Source organism: Pseudoliparis swirei, chromosome 3, assembly GCF_029220125.1.
Source record: "Pseudoliparis swirei isolate HS2019 ecotype Mariana Trench chromosome 3, NWPU_hadal_v1, whole genome shotgun sequence".
Taxonomy (NCBI): Eukaryota; Metazoa; Chordata; class Actinopteri; order Perciformes; family Liparidae; genus Pseudoliparis; species Pseudoliparis swirei.
Genome location: NC_079390.1, coordinates 16,888,896 through 16,905,636, shown reverse-complemented (window position 1 = coordinate 16,905,636; position 16,741 = coordinate 16,888,896). Strand labels below are relative to the sequence as shown.

General features: G+C 42.9%; 1 protein-coding gene across 1 annotated transcript in view; it reads right to left on the bottom strand.

Annotated features, from left to right (window-relative positions):
* cblb (Cbl proto-oncogene B, E3 ubiquitin protein ligase) overlaps positions 1-16,741 on the bottom strand; it is a 33,920-nt gene that overhangs the window by 4,586 nt on the left and 12,593 nt on the right. Inside the window, exons 7-12 of the mRNA XM_056411667.1 lie at positions 9,504-9,641; positions 8,507-8,594; positions 6,677-6,808; positions 2,439-2,639; positions 2,045-2,239; positions 708-1,094 (exon numbers count right to left, since the gene is read on the bottom strand). Of these exons, the coding sequence (XP_056267642.1) occupies positions 708-1,094; positions 2,045-2,239; positions 2,439-2,639; positions 6,677-6,808; positions 8,507-8,594; positions 9,504-9,641 (1,141 nt within the window). The remainder of the gene's footprint in view (positions 1-707; positions 1,095-2,044; positions 2,240-2,438; positions 2,640-6,676; positions 6,809-8,506; positions 8,595-9,503; positions 9,642-16,741) is intronic.

The window sequence follows — 16,741 nt, the reverse complement described above, 5'->3', positions numbered from 1 at the left end:
CATAGTAGCTAAATTTAAAGAAGTAATTCTAGATTGGTCATCTTGTTGATAGTGCCAAGACTCACTGATAATGACACTAGCCCCTCTGAAGAAGACGGTGAAGCACACAATTTAAATGATAGAGAATTTAAATTGTGTGTTTTTATTGATTCAAACAAATTGTGTCATTAGGGAGGTATTCTAAGCCGTTAGAGCTACTGTTAGGAAGGTAAACAGCTCGTATTTCATCTCTAATATCGATTTTATATTCATGTTAAAACATCTCCTTCAAACAACTGAATTTATTTAAATTTCCAATCAAAACTACATTTTACATTACAAGATTACATTTGAACATATCATAAAGAACCTTTGTTGGTTGGCCGTTAGCGGTGCTTCTGACATTCAGCTCCTGTTAGTTGGTTGTTTACAATGTAACAGTAATCAGAAACATTTCTGTCAGGTAAATTTAGTACTACAATGTTTTCCTCAGAAATAGTAGTACACTAAGTAATAAACATATGTGTTTCATATTTTTAAATGGCATTAGGGGATTTTTGTAAGATATTTAGGGGCACAATGATTTAGAATAGTAACATAATTCAATATCTTTCAAGTCTAAAGATCATATTACATTTTAAGCTGCTTGGGGCCCTTTTAGAAATAGGCTTTTACATACACACGCTAAGATTTTACCTTAAATATTTAAACTGATATCTAAGCCCTACCTTGGGGCTCTCTGAAGTTCCTGTCATCTCCATTCTGTGATGTAACCTCCCAAATCCAGCAGACGGGAAACTGAGTGGTCTTCCGTTCAGGTGAGAGTGGCCTGTGGTCTCCAGCTGGAACGGGTGCTCTGATCCGGTCCTGTGGGTATCTGCAGAGTGACTTTCTTTGGAACACCGTGTCTTAGGTGGCATTTCGGAGTCTGCCACCGTGCCCGTAGAAAATGAGATGGAAGATGTCAAGGGAGAGGACGCGGGGAGCCAAGAGTGACGGGACTCTGGGGGGATGGGCGGAGGACGCTCAGGAGGAGGGGGTGGAGGTGGGTTCCTCTGTGGAGGAGGTGGGGCTGGGAGAGGCTTGTCCTGCTTCCTGGACATTCCTGGCGAAGACTAGAGAGGTGGAGAAATGGTATGTTTGTTAAATAGAATGACAGAAGACACTCTAAATAATGTTCAACACATTGATAAATCACAAAAAACATTTTTCTGATTTATTATTGATTTTATGTGAGTCCAGGAAGACGAGCAAGCTACTTTTTTTGTAAGCTAGATGGACTGAGAATGTTAATAAAGACCACAGTCTATTTATTGATTGATTCATCCATCTATTTATTATTTAACTTTTAGTTATACAGAATTATCCCATTAAGATTTTGAATCTCATTTACGAGGGGGCCCTGGCCAAGATCGCAGTGTAAAAGTTATATGCAAGCCCCACAAATGGTGGACGTAAAAAACAAAACAAATCTACATTTTACATGAAATAGACTAAATAATTATCATTTAGAGTTAGAACAAGTCCTTAATAGATTAAAAAACTATATATATATATATATAATCAAAATGAATGTAATTTAATATTCTATTAAATCAAGGTCACCAAAAAGAAAAGTTTTACGAGAGAAAAATGTACCAATCTTCATTTCCAGGATATGAAAATAGGCTATTCATGCAAAGATACCCTACATTTTGGTTTGGTCCCATGTCCTTATGGTACGCTGCCAAATCAAATGTGCAAGTGAGATATACAACTTTATATTTTGAATCGTCACAAAACATGAACAATCGGTAATAAAAGAAAAGAAAAAAATACATTGTTATATACTGAGTCAGATTGTAGCCTTGTTCCCCCTAAATGTTGGGTTGTTGCTTCTGGTGACCTACAACTGTGTTTGTGTTCTGTGTATAAACATATACTGAATAATTGTGTCAATTAGTCTTGTTTTCAAACCATACTGTAAAGCTTTGCTTTCGTATAAAATGCGTTTTCGTTATTATGTGACTGCCCACAAATAGTATTTAACCATTTATCTCTGTACCTGTGAAATGCTGGGACTGACCTTCGGGGAGACGGTGGGACTGACAGAAGGGGAGCGGATGGCGCCCTTCTGAATGAGGTCGAGTCGTGGTGGGACAGGGGGAAGTCCGAGGTGCAGGACACAGTGGCTGATGTCTCCTCCGTGTACCTTTCTGTGTTGGTTGACAGGTGAAGAGCTGGGAGACACCATGGGCGAGTTCTGGCGCTCTGCACAATGCTGAGGGAAAAGTACATATTCTCTGAAAGAGGTGTTCAGTCATTTAGGACCAGCTGTTGTTTTGTTGAAGCGTAAGATAATGAATAATTTTTTCTTACATGTAAAACTGCTAAAAGTAAAATGTCATTAATATATTACATTGGAGTTTATTTCCATGTTTTAATTTATACCGATGATATCAATAAAGACAAGTCTTTACCTTCCTGATGTTGGCCAGTCCATTCATGACCAGGCAGTCTTCTTTGTCTTCCTCATCGTCCAGCTCCAGCATTGGGCAGCTGTGCTGGTCCAGGAAAAAGCACCTGTTGCCATCATTGCGTGGGTCAAAGGGATCCACAATGATAGGCTCTGTGCCTTTGATCTCACAACGACAGAACGGACAACCCTGACCATCCGATTCCTGCAACAGATAAGGCAAAGTTTGCATGAAACAGGATATGTTTAGAAAACACAGACAGCCATACAAGTGCATCTCAATGACTTAGAATATCATCGAAAAGTTAATTTATTTCAGTAATTCAATTAAAAAAGTGGAACTCATATATTATATACTGTCGATTCATTACACACAGGGTGATACATTTTAAGCATTTTTTTCTTTTGATGTTGATGATTATGGCTTCAAGCTAATAAAAACCCAAAATTCAGTTTTCAATTGATTTAGATGCTCCTGTACACAGGCATGGTGTGGCGCTGACATTGGTAACACCATAGACCCCATAAATGTAGAACATGAGGAATCACTTGGGTCGTCGAACAGCAAGGCGATTCCTGTAAACAACTAGGATGTGCATTGTTAAGGTTATGCACTGAACTACTGCCCTGTATCTTACTCTCATTTCCATGAACCCTGGACACATGTTTGTGTAGATCCTCTCCATGGAAAACTGTTTTGAAACTTACAACATTCATTGACCACATTTACATATCCCAGATGGCTGCTCCTGTCAATCAGAGGTCATAAATAAGAGGATAAAAGAGGTTTTATTTTTTAGTGTATCTCACTCCACTGACTCAAGGGATACAATCAAAGGCAGACAATATTTACAGAGAACAAAACTGTGTTTGTGGCGGCCATATGGTTGGGGACTTGGGGCGCGACGCACCAAAGGCATGTTTGAAATGTAATCCTAATTAGAGTAGGTGGAGAAGGGAAGGAGTGGGAGGTTAAAAGGAAAGGAACCCAGACAGGGGAGGAGATGGTAGGATGGTCATAGAAACAGAAGAAACCGACTCAACTGAAGCGAAAACCTAAAAAATTGTGGTTTTCTCATGGTTAAGGGGAAACATCCCCAGCGCAACTTCTGCTGTGAACACTTAAACCTGGTCGATTGATTTTTGTTGAACAAGCTGTAAAAACTACATTTTCATATCATCGCTTCATAAAGTTGATATTTTTAATGTGTTTTCCAACACTAGCCTATTCATAGACCCATTAGAGTGAAAGCCAAATTAACATGTATTTTGAGTAATGTTTCTGGCCAACTAAAACTACACATTCATAGAAATAAAAACAGTTGAGGAAAAACAATAAAATCTTAATGCAAAAAAAATAATATGAATTCTCTTTTTTTTAACTCTGTTTTGGTCTCCATCATGTCCAGTTGCTAAATGCTGAATAGCGAACAGAATTTCCAAAACAATGAGCTCACAATACTATCAGTAGAGCAGAAGCTTTTTGCACCACACCAATACAGATTGTTTTTATGCATTAGGTAACATAAAATATAGGTTACCTTCTATTCTGTGCCAGGAAAGTATCAAGAGATACAGACTCATACATACTGTGCAGAAAAAGAAGAAGAAAAAACAGGATGTGGAATAACATAGATCATTGCTGTGAGTAAATAGTGATCCTCCCCAGCTGACCAATATACAGAATGAGAGGAAAGACAGGGAACCACCACAAGTCAATGGCATGAAAAGTGCTGGGTTACTCAGTGTCAGTGAGTAGGTTCCTTCTCTCTGTGACTCGCTGTCATTAATGGGGAGAAACGTTGAGTTTGTCATAACAGGAAGTATGACAAAAAAACACTGGTAATGCGGGGGCTGCCAAGTCCCACGGTTTACAGAGCACTGAACTTTGGACAGGCTGTGTTCATTTACTAAACCTACAGCTATGTTCGGAGTTAACCCACCCAAAAACATTTTATCCGGTTAAATAGATCCCCAAAAGATGTTTGCCTAATTTTAGTTTGAAATTTGTTGTTTTTTAGATTAGCAAAACATCTACAACTAGAATGGGCACTCGGTAGAGCGCATACCTTCGCATATCACAAGATTGGGCATTGAATTATGAACATTTTGGCATTAGTTGCATGCCAATTGGACAAAAATTTATCGTGCTATGGTAAAAAAAGAGTTTGACCTTTCCATGACCTTGACCTTGACCTTTGACCCGATTGATCCCAAAATCTAATCAAATGGTCCCCGGATAATAACCAATCATCCCACCAAATTTCATGCGATTCAAGAACATTTTGACCTGTTCATGACCCTTGACCCGTTCGATCCCAAAATCTAATCAACTGGTCCCCGGATAATAAACAATCATCCCACCAAATTTCATGCGATTCGGTTCAATACTTTTTGAGTTCTGCGAAAGATTTTGACCTGTTCATGACCTTTGACCTTGACCTTTGACCCGATCGATCCCAAAATCTAATCAACTGGTCCCCGGATAATAAACAATCATCCCACCAAATTTCATGCGATTCAGTTCAATACTTTTTGAGTTTTGCGAATAACACGCATACAAATAAATAAATACACGGCGATCAAAACATAACCTTCCGGCATTTTCAATGCGAAGGTAAAAATACCACTGAATATGACTTCTTGTGACATCAAGCACAGCCCAACTGCATTATCCCAGAAACTATGGGATTGACCGATCACGTCTGCGTTTTCATCAAAAGACAGTATCATATTTGGAGAGCAACATATAAAGAGCAATCAACTCCTCTGACTAACACAATGCAAACTAAAGGCTCATGATGAATGGAAACTATTATAGCGCAGAGTGGCTGAATAATGTATAAAACCTTGACTCGTCATCTTCCATGCCACAACCTTTGCAAAAGCTCCACTGAAAAACATCTAAAGTAGATGTTGGGAGGATTATGTAAAACATGAAAAAATAAATATATATAACACAAAACAATTAAAATAATGCAAGATTAGCTGTTGGTCTATTTCAGTTACAAACAGAATGACTCCAGTGAACACATAGGGTCTAATATGTCTAATGTCCTTTGACTTTGATATAAACAACCTGGCAAAAATGGACTTTCAGTCTCTGATTTTAAAAAACAACTCAATAGAAAATGGTGATTGCAGGACAGGTTTTTGGGCACGTGTCCAGAGTGAGAGGAAATATATGTTTTCCTGTCATAGATCCATTACATCAGTGTCAGTGCAGAAGTCGTACTTATCAGTAGAGCCATCTCACTGTGACTGCAACACCGATGTCCCACACAAAGGAGAGGTGGAAGGACAGGGTCTCTGAACTCCATGCTAATAAATCATTAGGGTAAGGTAATTATAAACAAACCTTGCTTGCATAGCTTCTGAGCATAACATCAGTGCAGGGCCCTATTCCTCGTACATAGTTAAACTAAGACGATCAAATGTCCTATTAGCAAGCTTAAATTAATCTCGGTTTCTCAAAGGCTGATCCGCGCTTAAACAATTTCATTCATTCGAACCAGACTTCAGTAATCAGGATAGTTGCACGTTTATACTTGTCGAACCATCAAATGCCCTTGTCTTTGGATTCATAACATCACCCGTAGGTTCACAAAGCTCGGTGAATTTCACCGACTACGTTTGGATAAATGGATGAAAATGTGCTTTATTCGCATCCATTCGCATCTGTGCACTGACTTTGCATGGAATCTACTCACATGAACGCAGCATAAGTGTTAGGAAATGTATTGAGTGGCTCATCACCCGAATCAATTCAATTATATTCTTCAAAAGGTGCCTGCTGGAATGCATCATCCAATGAGATCGAAAATAATTATCTCAACTCTTTTGAGGATAAGTAGATTAAAAAAAAGCAGAAAATAATTGATAAGAATTAATATATATATATGAATGAATAGATACATATGAGGATATGTGTACTGCGCTTATGGACTATACATGTGTATATACGTGTATGTGGAGATGACCATATAGAACTAGGAGTTTGAATATATGTGTGCAAATCTGTGTATGGGCGTATCAGTATGTATGTATGTATGTATTATTCATAATCAGAAATTCAATCAATTGAAGCAGGGTAAATAAATTGTGTTATTCTCTCTATTCTTCTTATGAGTCCACCTTAATCATTTTCTACAATATTCTGGAGTCATGGACGGAGTCCGACCATTTGGCCTCTCCATTTGTTATGAGGCAGGTGGAGTCACAGATCATGGTTCATTACAATACCTGCCAGGCTGTTAGACAGAAAGTACACATAAGGTGACCGCAGGGTTCGATCTTGACGTCTTTGTCGTTCTCAGCGCAGATCTTACAAAGCTGGAAGGTGGAGCCCATCTCACAGTACAGCTCATACTGCTCCTGTTCAGACAGAGGACACTGCTGTTAGTCATCAAGTGGTGCACAGATCTAACTATATAAGAGAACACACAAAATACGAACACTAAATACAGTATACACACAGTGAAAGCTTCCCACCACGCCACACCATAATGATAAGTTTTGTTTTTCAGGACTTTTTTTGTTGAAACCATTACCCATGTTGGAATTCAAATACATTTAGGTAGCTAGTTGCACGTGCCCGTATTTCACATCTCTGTACTTTTTTTGTTAGACATTAGTGTTATGTTCGACACCATTGACCATGACATCCGATTACAGAGATTAGATCAGTCGATTGGCATTTAAGGTACCGCGCTAATCGTTGCTTTAAATCCTATTTATCAGATCGATCTCAATTTGGATTTGTAAACGATGAAGCCTCGGTGACCACTAACGTTAGTCACGGAGTTCCACAAGGTTCTGTGTTTTGACCAATGTTATTTACCTTATACATGCTTTGGGCAATATTATCAGGAAACACTCCATAAACTTTCATTGTTATGCAGATGATACTCAATTATCTCTCTCGATCAAGCCAGAAGAGACCAACCAGCATTAAAGACATAAAAACATGGATGACCTGAAACTTCCTGAAGTTAAACTCTGGTGATGTGGTTTCTGTGTATGACATTGCCCTGGCATCCAATGCTACCGTAAAGAATCTTGGTGTTATCTTTGATCAGAACTTGTCCTTTCACTCCCACATAACGCAAATCACAAGGAATGCATTTGTTCATCTATGTAACATTTAAAAAAACAGGCACATCTGGTCTCAAAGCGATGCAGAAAAACTGGTTTACGCGTTTGTTACTTCTAGACTACATTACTGCAATTCCTTTTTATCAGGTTGCTCTAATAAGTCTCTTAAGTCTGTCCAGTTGATCCAGAATGCTGCAGCTCGTGTACTCACTAAAACTAAGAAAACAGATCACATTATTCTTGTATTAGCTGCTCTGCACTGGCTCCCTGTAAAATCAAGAATCACATTTAAAGCCTCCTCACCTACAAAGCCCTGATTGCAACTTGTGGTTCCGAGAGTTCTAAAAAGTAGGATGCAGACCACAGCCTTCAGCTATCAAGATCCTGTTTCATGAAACCAGCTTACACTTTCAGTCCGGGGGGCAGACAGTCACCACATTTAGTAGACTTCAGACTTTCCTCGCTTTCTAGCGCTTATAGTTGGGGCTGGCTCAGGTTTGCCCTGGTGCAGCCCTTACGCTATCACTGGTCATTTTTAAACTGTGAACACAAGTTCAAACTTCAATGTGCACATAATTCACTTTCTGAAAACACTAATGAGTAGGAAGAATGCTTCATTCTATGTGTTTTGTGTTGTGTGTTTTATTATAAGTAACGCTGTTCCTGATTTGGTGGTGTGCTACATGTTTGTAGCTGTCACCACATTTTTCCTAGAGCATAGTAGAAAACTGGCACATTTACAAAAATGTCTAATCCCTGTAACTTTAAACTGTATAAATAAATTTCACAACACAATTCATGTCTCTTTTTTTGGTTAGCAACATATTTGGTCAAGTTCAGGCAGGTTTCAGGAAACAGTTTCCACACTTAACTGTCAAGTCTGAGCTTATATGATGTATTCTGGCTTTGGGAAGCTAAGCAATTCCATGACCAGTTAGAACCATGAATATTATTTTTTAGACACACGAACAAACCCACTTGAGTCACTTTGATGTGATCATGAGGCGTTGGTTCACATAAACCAGTGAGGTCAGGATTGTAACTGCGACCATCAGGAAACAAGTAGCTGCGAAAGAAAAGAAAAGGTTGAAATAGAGTACCAAACACAAAACAAGATATTCTACACATGCGAACATGTAAATAACTCAGAAATGCGCCACCCTGTCCTGCCAAATGACAACAAATTATCCTTGAATTTGCTAAAACAGTGAGTAGTAATAGAACCTAAAGTAATAGTAATAGTTTCTTTGGATGCTAATTGACATTAATAATCCTCACTTCTGACTGACACAAAATATCAGTTATGAGCAACTAAATCACCTCCTAAATGGACAAAAAAAAACATGATCTTTCTCTGTATGAAATAAAAAGTCATCAGCAATTATCACAGAACTGATCAGAAACACTTTTCCCATTACAATCAATGTTAAAATTGATTCAGCAATTACAAGCCTGAGAAGAGTGACTGATGTGAACTTAACTTCCCCCAGAGTTTCTGCCGTCTCCCTGCTTGATCAAAAACAGCGGTGCTTCAAACAAGACCCGCCCCCCAAATCTCCGGCTACAGTAGACTTGCAAGAAGACAATTCAGCCGCTGGCTGACGCTGAAGCAAAATGCTACACACTAGATGGAGGAAGAGTGTTTAATTTCTCTGGGGGCCTGTCAGACGATCAGGTATGATAGGAACAGAAGGCCTCGCAGAACCACATAAGACTCAGATACAACCTCTCCTCTAACTGAGACTAAATAAAATACATGTTTGACCTAGGAAGTGGCTTTCAGAAAGGAGCCTTTGAGGGGCACCACACTTTGGTCTGGTGAGAGAGATTTGAAGACCAACCAGAACAGATGACTGATTAAAACACAGTTGAACATTTTTCAATGGGATACAGCACATCCACAGTGGAGAGTTGAGCAATATAAAAAGAGAGAGTGAGCTAGAGGGAGAGAGTTTGTGTGTGATAAGTTACGTACAAGCCCTCCCTGTAGCCATCAATGAGGGCCTGGAACAATGGTTTGTTGTGGGGGATGGTCTGCAGTATGTTGGTGTCATTGGTCACATAGCCGATGGCCCACTGGCCCAGCCTCGTACAACTCAGTCTGAAGATGTAACTGTGAGAGTGAGAAGAAAAAAAAGAGAGAGAGATAGAGATAGAGAGAGAGGTGCATGGTTTACACACACAAACTGCAAACCAAACTTCAGGAACAAATAATAATGTTTGAAGCAATATAACTCCATTTGAAACTTTCATTGTTATGCAGATAATACTCAATTATATCTATCGATTAAACCAGAGGAGTCCAACCACCTCAGTAAAATTCAAGCATGTCTTAAAGACATAAAAACATGGATGACCTGCAACTTCTTGATGTAAAACTCAGACAAAACCGAAGTAATTTTACTCGGAGATCAATCATCTGGTGATGTGTTTTATATAGATGGCATTACCCTAGAATCCAACACCACTGTAAAGAATCTCGGCGTTATCTTTGATCGGGACTTGTCCTTTAACTCCACACATAAAGCAAATCAAGGACTGCATTTTTTCATCAACGTAATATTTCAAAAATCAGGCACATCTTGTCTCAAAAAAATGCAGAAAAATTGGTTCACGTGTTCGTTACTTCTAGACTGGATTACTGCAACTCCATATTATCAGGCTGCTCTAATAAGTCTCTTAGGTCCCTCCAGTTGATCCAGAATGCTGCAGCTCGTGTTCTCACTAAAACCAAGAAAAGAGATCATATTACTCCTGCATTAGCTGCTCTGCACTGGCTCCCCGTAAAATCAAGAATCACTTTTAAAATTCTTCTCTTAACCTACAAAGCCTTGATTGGTGTAGTACCAAATTACCCCACTAGAGAGCTGCGCTCACTAAATGCGAGGCTACTTGTAGTTCCTAGAGTCTTAAAAAGTAGGATGGGAGCCAGAGCCTTTAGTTATCAAGCTCCTCTTTTATGGAACCAGCTTCCACCTTCAGTCTGGGAGGCAGACACAGTCACCTCATTTAAGAGTAGACTTAAGACTTTCCTCTTTGACAGAGCTTATAGTTAGGGCTGAATCAGGTTTTCCCTGGTCCAGCCCCTTGATATGCTGCTATAGGCTTATAGGCTGCTGGGGGATGTTTAGGATACACTGAGCACCTCTCTCCTCTTTTCTCCCTCCTTGTGGATGAATTTTCATCTCTCTATTGCACATTACAAACTCTGCTTTCTCCCCGGAGTCCTTTTGACTTCACGTCTCATAGGGTCATCGGACCCTTTGAGACGTCATAGATCCCATCTGCCTGATGGATCATCGAGGTCTGGATCGTGGAATATGCCTACTATCAACTATGCCATGGCCCTGCTGAGACTCCGCCACTCCTCCCCTCTACCTCCATCTGCCTGACGGATCATCGAGGTCTGGATCGTAGAATATGCCTACTACCAACTATGCCACTGCCCTGTTGAGACTCCGCCCACTCCTCCTCTCTACCTCCATCTGCCTGATGGATCGTGGAGGTCTCGATCGTGGAATATGCCTACTACGAACTATTCATACACTCTGTCATATTCATTGATTGTGTTGTTACTGTGTTTTAATTTGTGTATAGTGATTCCTTCTGTACACATTACATCTATTACACCTGTCCATCCTGGAGAGGGATCCTCCTCCATTGCTCTCCTGAAGGTTTCTTCCCTTTTTCCCCCCATGAAGGGTTGTTTGGGAGTTTATCCTGATCCGATGTGAGGTTTTGGGACAGGGATGTCTATATGTACAGATTGTAAAGCACTCTGAGACAAATTAGTAATTTGTGAAAATGGGCTATACAAATAAACTGAATTAAATTGAATGTGAAGTTTCCTATGATATTGTTTTCAGAAAACTGTGTGGACTGTTCATTTAAAAAACATTTTTATTATTATTTTATATATTAAAGTTAAAACTGATTGAACATAAGACTAGTCACATACTTTTTAGCAAGTGGTACATTGTTGTACATTGTTGTACGGTGTCAGCGATGCTGCAGAACATCAGAAAAGCCGCTGTAGGCCGGGCTGTTCCGAATTTATTTAGCGCTTGAGAAACTTCAAGATGTGTTCATTACATTCAGTGCTTGATACACAGATTCAAACTCATATTCAAATCTTATTCTATATGGTCATCGCCACATACATGTACATACACATATATATTATCTACTTGTTCTGGAAGAGTTGAGTCATGAAACAGACTGCTAGCAGGCATATTTAAGGAAATATAATTGGATTGATTGGGGTGATGAGGCACTTAAAATTAGCCGATTAATTTTCTCAACACTTATGTGTTGAGAGTAGATTCATGAATGCACAGACGAGAATGGATAAGAATAAATAGGACTTTCGTCCAGTTATTCAGACGTAGTTGCGGGTGAAAGTTGCCGAGCTGTGTGAGCCTACGGGTGATATTATGTATAACTATATATATGATATTGTTATGAACCCAGAGGGCGTTTGATGTTCCGACATTTGTGGGGAGAAAAAAAGAGGCTCTTCCTTTCAATTTATTTGACTTTGTGCCGTTATAAAATCATGGTTTCGGTGATCGACGCTTCCCCCTTTTCTTTTCTTTTGTTGTTTTTTAAGGGACAGTGCATATTAATAAAAACATTTCAGTAAATGTGGCAGAGTTAGCCAAGAGGCTATTTTTCATCTGTAGTCCCAATGATGCTGATGTTTGAAGTTGGACAAGTACTGACTGACAAAGTCTTTTTCAAATTAACGACACAGTTTAACCCTTGTGTTGCCTTAGGGTCATTTTGACCCGAATCAATATTACACCCTCCCCCCGCCTTAGGATTAATTTGACCCCATTCAATGTTTAATGTGGTGTTCTTTCGGTAGTCAACAAACAAACATAAAGTGCCTCACACTTAAACTTGGAAAACAATATTAATTCTAATAATTTTCTGGAGGTTTTAATTGCTGGAGTCAAATTGAACCCAAAGGGTAAAATATGTTAGTAAATATAAAGGTAACAGGAGGGTGAAACATTGAATCGGGTCAAAATGACCCAAAGGCGGGGGGAGGGTGTAATATTGATTCGGGTCAAAATGACCCTAAGGCAACACAAGGGTTAAGGGCGGATCAGCCTTTGAGAAACAGAGATAGCCTGATGTCAATCGTCTCGTGAATTTAAGCGGGTTAATAGGACATTTGATCAACTTTGTTGAGCCACGTACGAGAAATAGGGCCCAAGTCTTGAATTTTCTAGTGATTATACTTTCCTGGATTGTATCCATGGAACTCATCTATATTGTTTGTTGTATAATCATAATCAAACACAACAGTATGTTAGAGCTGCACTTCAAAAAATGGTCGCAACAAATAAAACAAGCTCTAATCGTTTGAGTCGCACCATTTGTAGAAGGTTTTCAGGCTTTAAACTTACTTTAATGTAAACCCATCTACGTCATTATTAGATGCTCAGAGTAACTTCCGTGGTATAAAGTGCATGATAGTCCCCTTGGTGGGTCAAACAAACACAGGACTTTCTACAAGGAGAATGTTGAGCGTGTCGTAAACTAAGTCAACTTCTTCTCATGGCAGTCATAAGTCATTTTCACCGGTTAGTCACACTCACCTCATCAGCTCATTCAGTGCACCTGTTAGTTACACCGACCTCATCAGCTTATTCTGACCTGTTAGTCACACCCACCTCATCAGCTCAATCACTCTCACCTGTCCACTCTGCTGCGCCGACTCCCCTGGTATATAAAACGCAAGTTACGTATGTAACTATGGTTCTATGAATCCTGGATGACCGCCAGAGGGGGTGCTTAGCACTGGATATCTTCCGTCTTGCGCATAGCAGGTCGAGTATTAATAACGACAAAGTCACCTGTGACCTCGGATGACACGCCCACCGGGTATAAGTTTCCGGTGTCATCCCGAGATCAGTCCTACGGAATCTTCTCGCGAACTCACGAGATTCCGAGTGACTAAGAACTCTGGCGGTCATCCAGGATTCATAGAACCATAGTTACATACGTAACTTGCATTCTATTTCATCCTTCCTGACCGCCAGAGGCGGTGCTTAGCACTGGATGACATATCAACAGAGTCACGAGGAATCCCAAGGAAACTACCTCGTATGACTCAAGCAGAGGATCTGGACGGAGAAACACCTGCAATGCATGGAGGGTGTTCCCGTTCGCTCTATAGTCTCTGGTGAATGTGCTCAACGGTGCCCCTGAGGCTGTTGCACATATATGCACCTATATTCCCTACGGCCATACCTCTCAGGGTCGCCCGTGATGTAGGAACACTGTTGGTAGAACAACCCCCCTGCTCTGGATGGCAGAGCACAGACGTTCACCACCTCTGCACAGTCAATGGCCTCCACTATCTAGTGGAACAGGCACTGTTTTGCAATGGCATAGCCCTCCTTAGATCCACCCTAACTGACTAGTTATGGTGGTCAAGCTGTGCGGGCTGGACAGGCTGGTTGAGACCCGAGCGTGCCAGCACCCTTGGGGGAAGCCACTGCCTTAGGCCGCAGTGTGACACCCGAGCCATCTGAGTTCCCCTCAGACAAGGCTCATTGACCGACATAGCGTGTAGCTTGCCTACTTGCTCTGCCGCAGTTATGGCAAGGATGAAAGGTCTTTGCCGACAGCAACCACAGCTCTGCCTCTGCCAAGGGTTTGCAGGAAGGCGAGCATGGGGTGTCCAGTATCACGGGCAAGTCCCCTGGAGGAGCCCTCAGGGGGCTTAGGGGACACAGTCGCTGAGGCCCTCCTTATGAAGAGGGACACCAGCTTGTGGCTGTTCTGCGTCATTGTCGGCTTTAGCATACTGCCCTGAATGGCAGCTATGTAGGCCCTCAGGATAGAAGCAGACATGCCCTTAACTAGAAGGGATGACGGAGGCGTGAGTACCGTAGGCACGAGGCACCGTACTGGGTCCCTCCGTCCGTCAGTCGGGAAGTGGCTTCTGTCTGCACATGTCTTGTAGACGGATGGCACTCTGGCGTTTAGAATAGTCCTTTGGACTGATTCTGTTCAGCTACTTCTGCGGCCAGGCCCCTTGTTGGGCGCGGCCGGGATTGGGATGGCAGATCTCACCATCTAGCTGTGCTAGGGTCCCGCATGTCAGCGAGGCGCCGTCTCCCAGGGAAGTCTGTGCAGCCAGGGGAACCAAGTCCTGGCTGGACGCAAGGGGGCCACCAGCAAAAGTCAGTGGCCCTGTTGAAGACCCTGAGTAGTTGGCAAGATCAGCGGAAATGTGGGGAACGCTCTGGTTCCGTTCTCCTGGTCTATACCTCGCCCGACAATTGGTCAGGTGAAGGGTTACCGGAGTAAGAAAAGTCAGAAGGGCACGGGAGCTCCGTAGCAGCTCTGCAGCCCTAGAGACCCCTGGAGGTTCAAGTCAACACGTGGTTGAGGCGATGTCTCGCCCAACAAGTACATATTCCTTCCCAAGTATGGCAGGAACTGTTTGAGCGCTAGGTACATGGCCTGTGGCTCCAGACCCAAGTATCACGAATAGACTGTCCTCTGGAAGTCCTGTGCCGCCAGACTGCGCCCCACCTTGAGAAGCGGGAGTCTGCTGTGGCGATCTCCCGGCGGGGCGGACCCCTTCCCTGGGGATACCCTCTGACAGGTATGCTCTGACCCTCTCCGGGGATAGAGCGGAAGGCACTACTGTGAAACCTGTCTTGTGCCTGTGGCCCCTGGTGAAGACCGTTAGGCCCTCCATGCGAAGGGCGCAGCGACAGCAGCCCAAGCATTTGCCCGATAGGCAAGGAAAAAAGGATTAAAGACCACTGCCTGCCCCCTCAGAGAGGGGAAGGCTGCGGAGGATGCCATCCACCTGCTTGAGTGACGGGCAGGCCCATTTAGTGGCTGCATCTAGAGCTACACCAATGAAGGTTATGCTCCGAGAATGGCTCAGGGAGCTCTTTATGTTCACGAAGGCCCAACCGCGCGGTGTGAGAGAGTGCGAGCAATGCACTGTGTGGCCTTAAATGGGTATGGCGCACATATCAGCCAGATCGCCCAGGATGGCAGTTTCCTCACGCCCTGGTGATTGCAGGGCGGCAGTAACGCCTATTGTAAAAACTCCTGGGGAAGTCCAAATGGAAGAAGCCTGAGAATAACGGCTTTGGAAAGCTAAACAGAGCAACCGTCTGTGAAGCATGATAGGAACCTGACAAAAGGCCTCCCTTAAGTCGACAGACATGAGCCGATCTCCTCTGGAGACCACACGAAGGATGTCTGCTGTGCTCAGCATGAGAAAGTCAAGACGTGGCGCCCCCGAGTCTGCGGGGTGTGGACACGGTCCTGCGAAGACCAGATAACTGCTGCCTGGTCTAACCGGCTTGTACGGTGCGCTGCTGCGCCTGTAGAGCAGGTCCCCTGATTTTACTGAGACAGTAGGGAGGTTGTTCCTTCATGTCTCTGACAAGGGTGCCTGCGCTGGCCAAACAGCTGGTCTGAACCCTGGAGAGCATTAGGCGCCCAGGTTCTCTTGACGTAAGTGCAAATGCCTGCAGTGCAGCCTCACTGAGGCTGTAGTCAAGTATGACATAGGTGGGGGAGTTGCCGTGTAGTAAGCACGGTAAAATGGTCGCCTGTGAACCGACTGGGCTCGAGGGCACCGGTCAACCGGCCTCGGAGTCCCCTTGGGGAGAAAATGATGGATGCGATAATCAGCTCAATGGATGGCATGCGACGAAGGCCACATTTGGCCGTGTCCTGCATGGACGCCGGGGTTCGGTGATCTGTCGTAAGATGGTAACCCCTCAGATAGTCTCCGGAGGGGAGACCAAAAAGGTGGCAGGGCCGGGAATGCCCCTGAAGAATGCACTAGCGTGCGTGGGGTTCCGGCTGCTGTATATCCAGCAGTTCCTGTGCCCTGCGAATGACGCACCCGATGGGGCAGTCGACTGCCCCCTACAAAGGGCTAAGGCCTGAGGAATGGGAACCAGGCCCAGAAGCGTGGGTGGGCCGCTCGTCCCCGTCCTCCAGTAAGGAGATTGGTGGACACTGCCACTGAGATGTCCTCCCTTGGGAATGGATCAGCCGTGGGTGGATCTGATGCTTCAGTCCTCCCTGCACTAGGGTGGCGATTTATGTGAGCTAGTTCCGCGGTCAGCAGACCTACGCTATTAGCTAGCATGCCCGATTGAACTCTGCTAGGGGAGCCCCTGCGGCTCCTAGCCGGCGCTTGTAACTGGTCAACTGGCC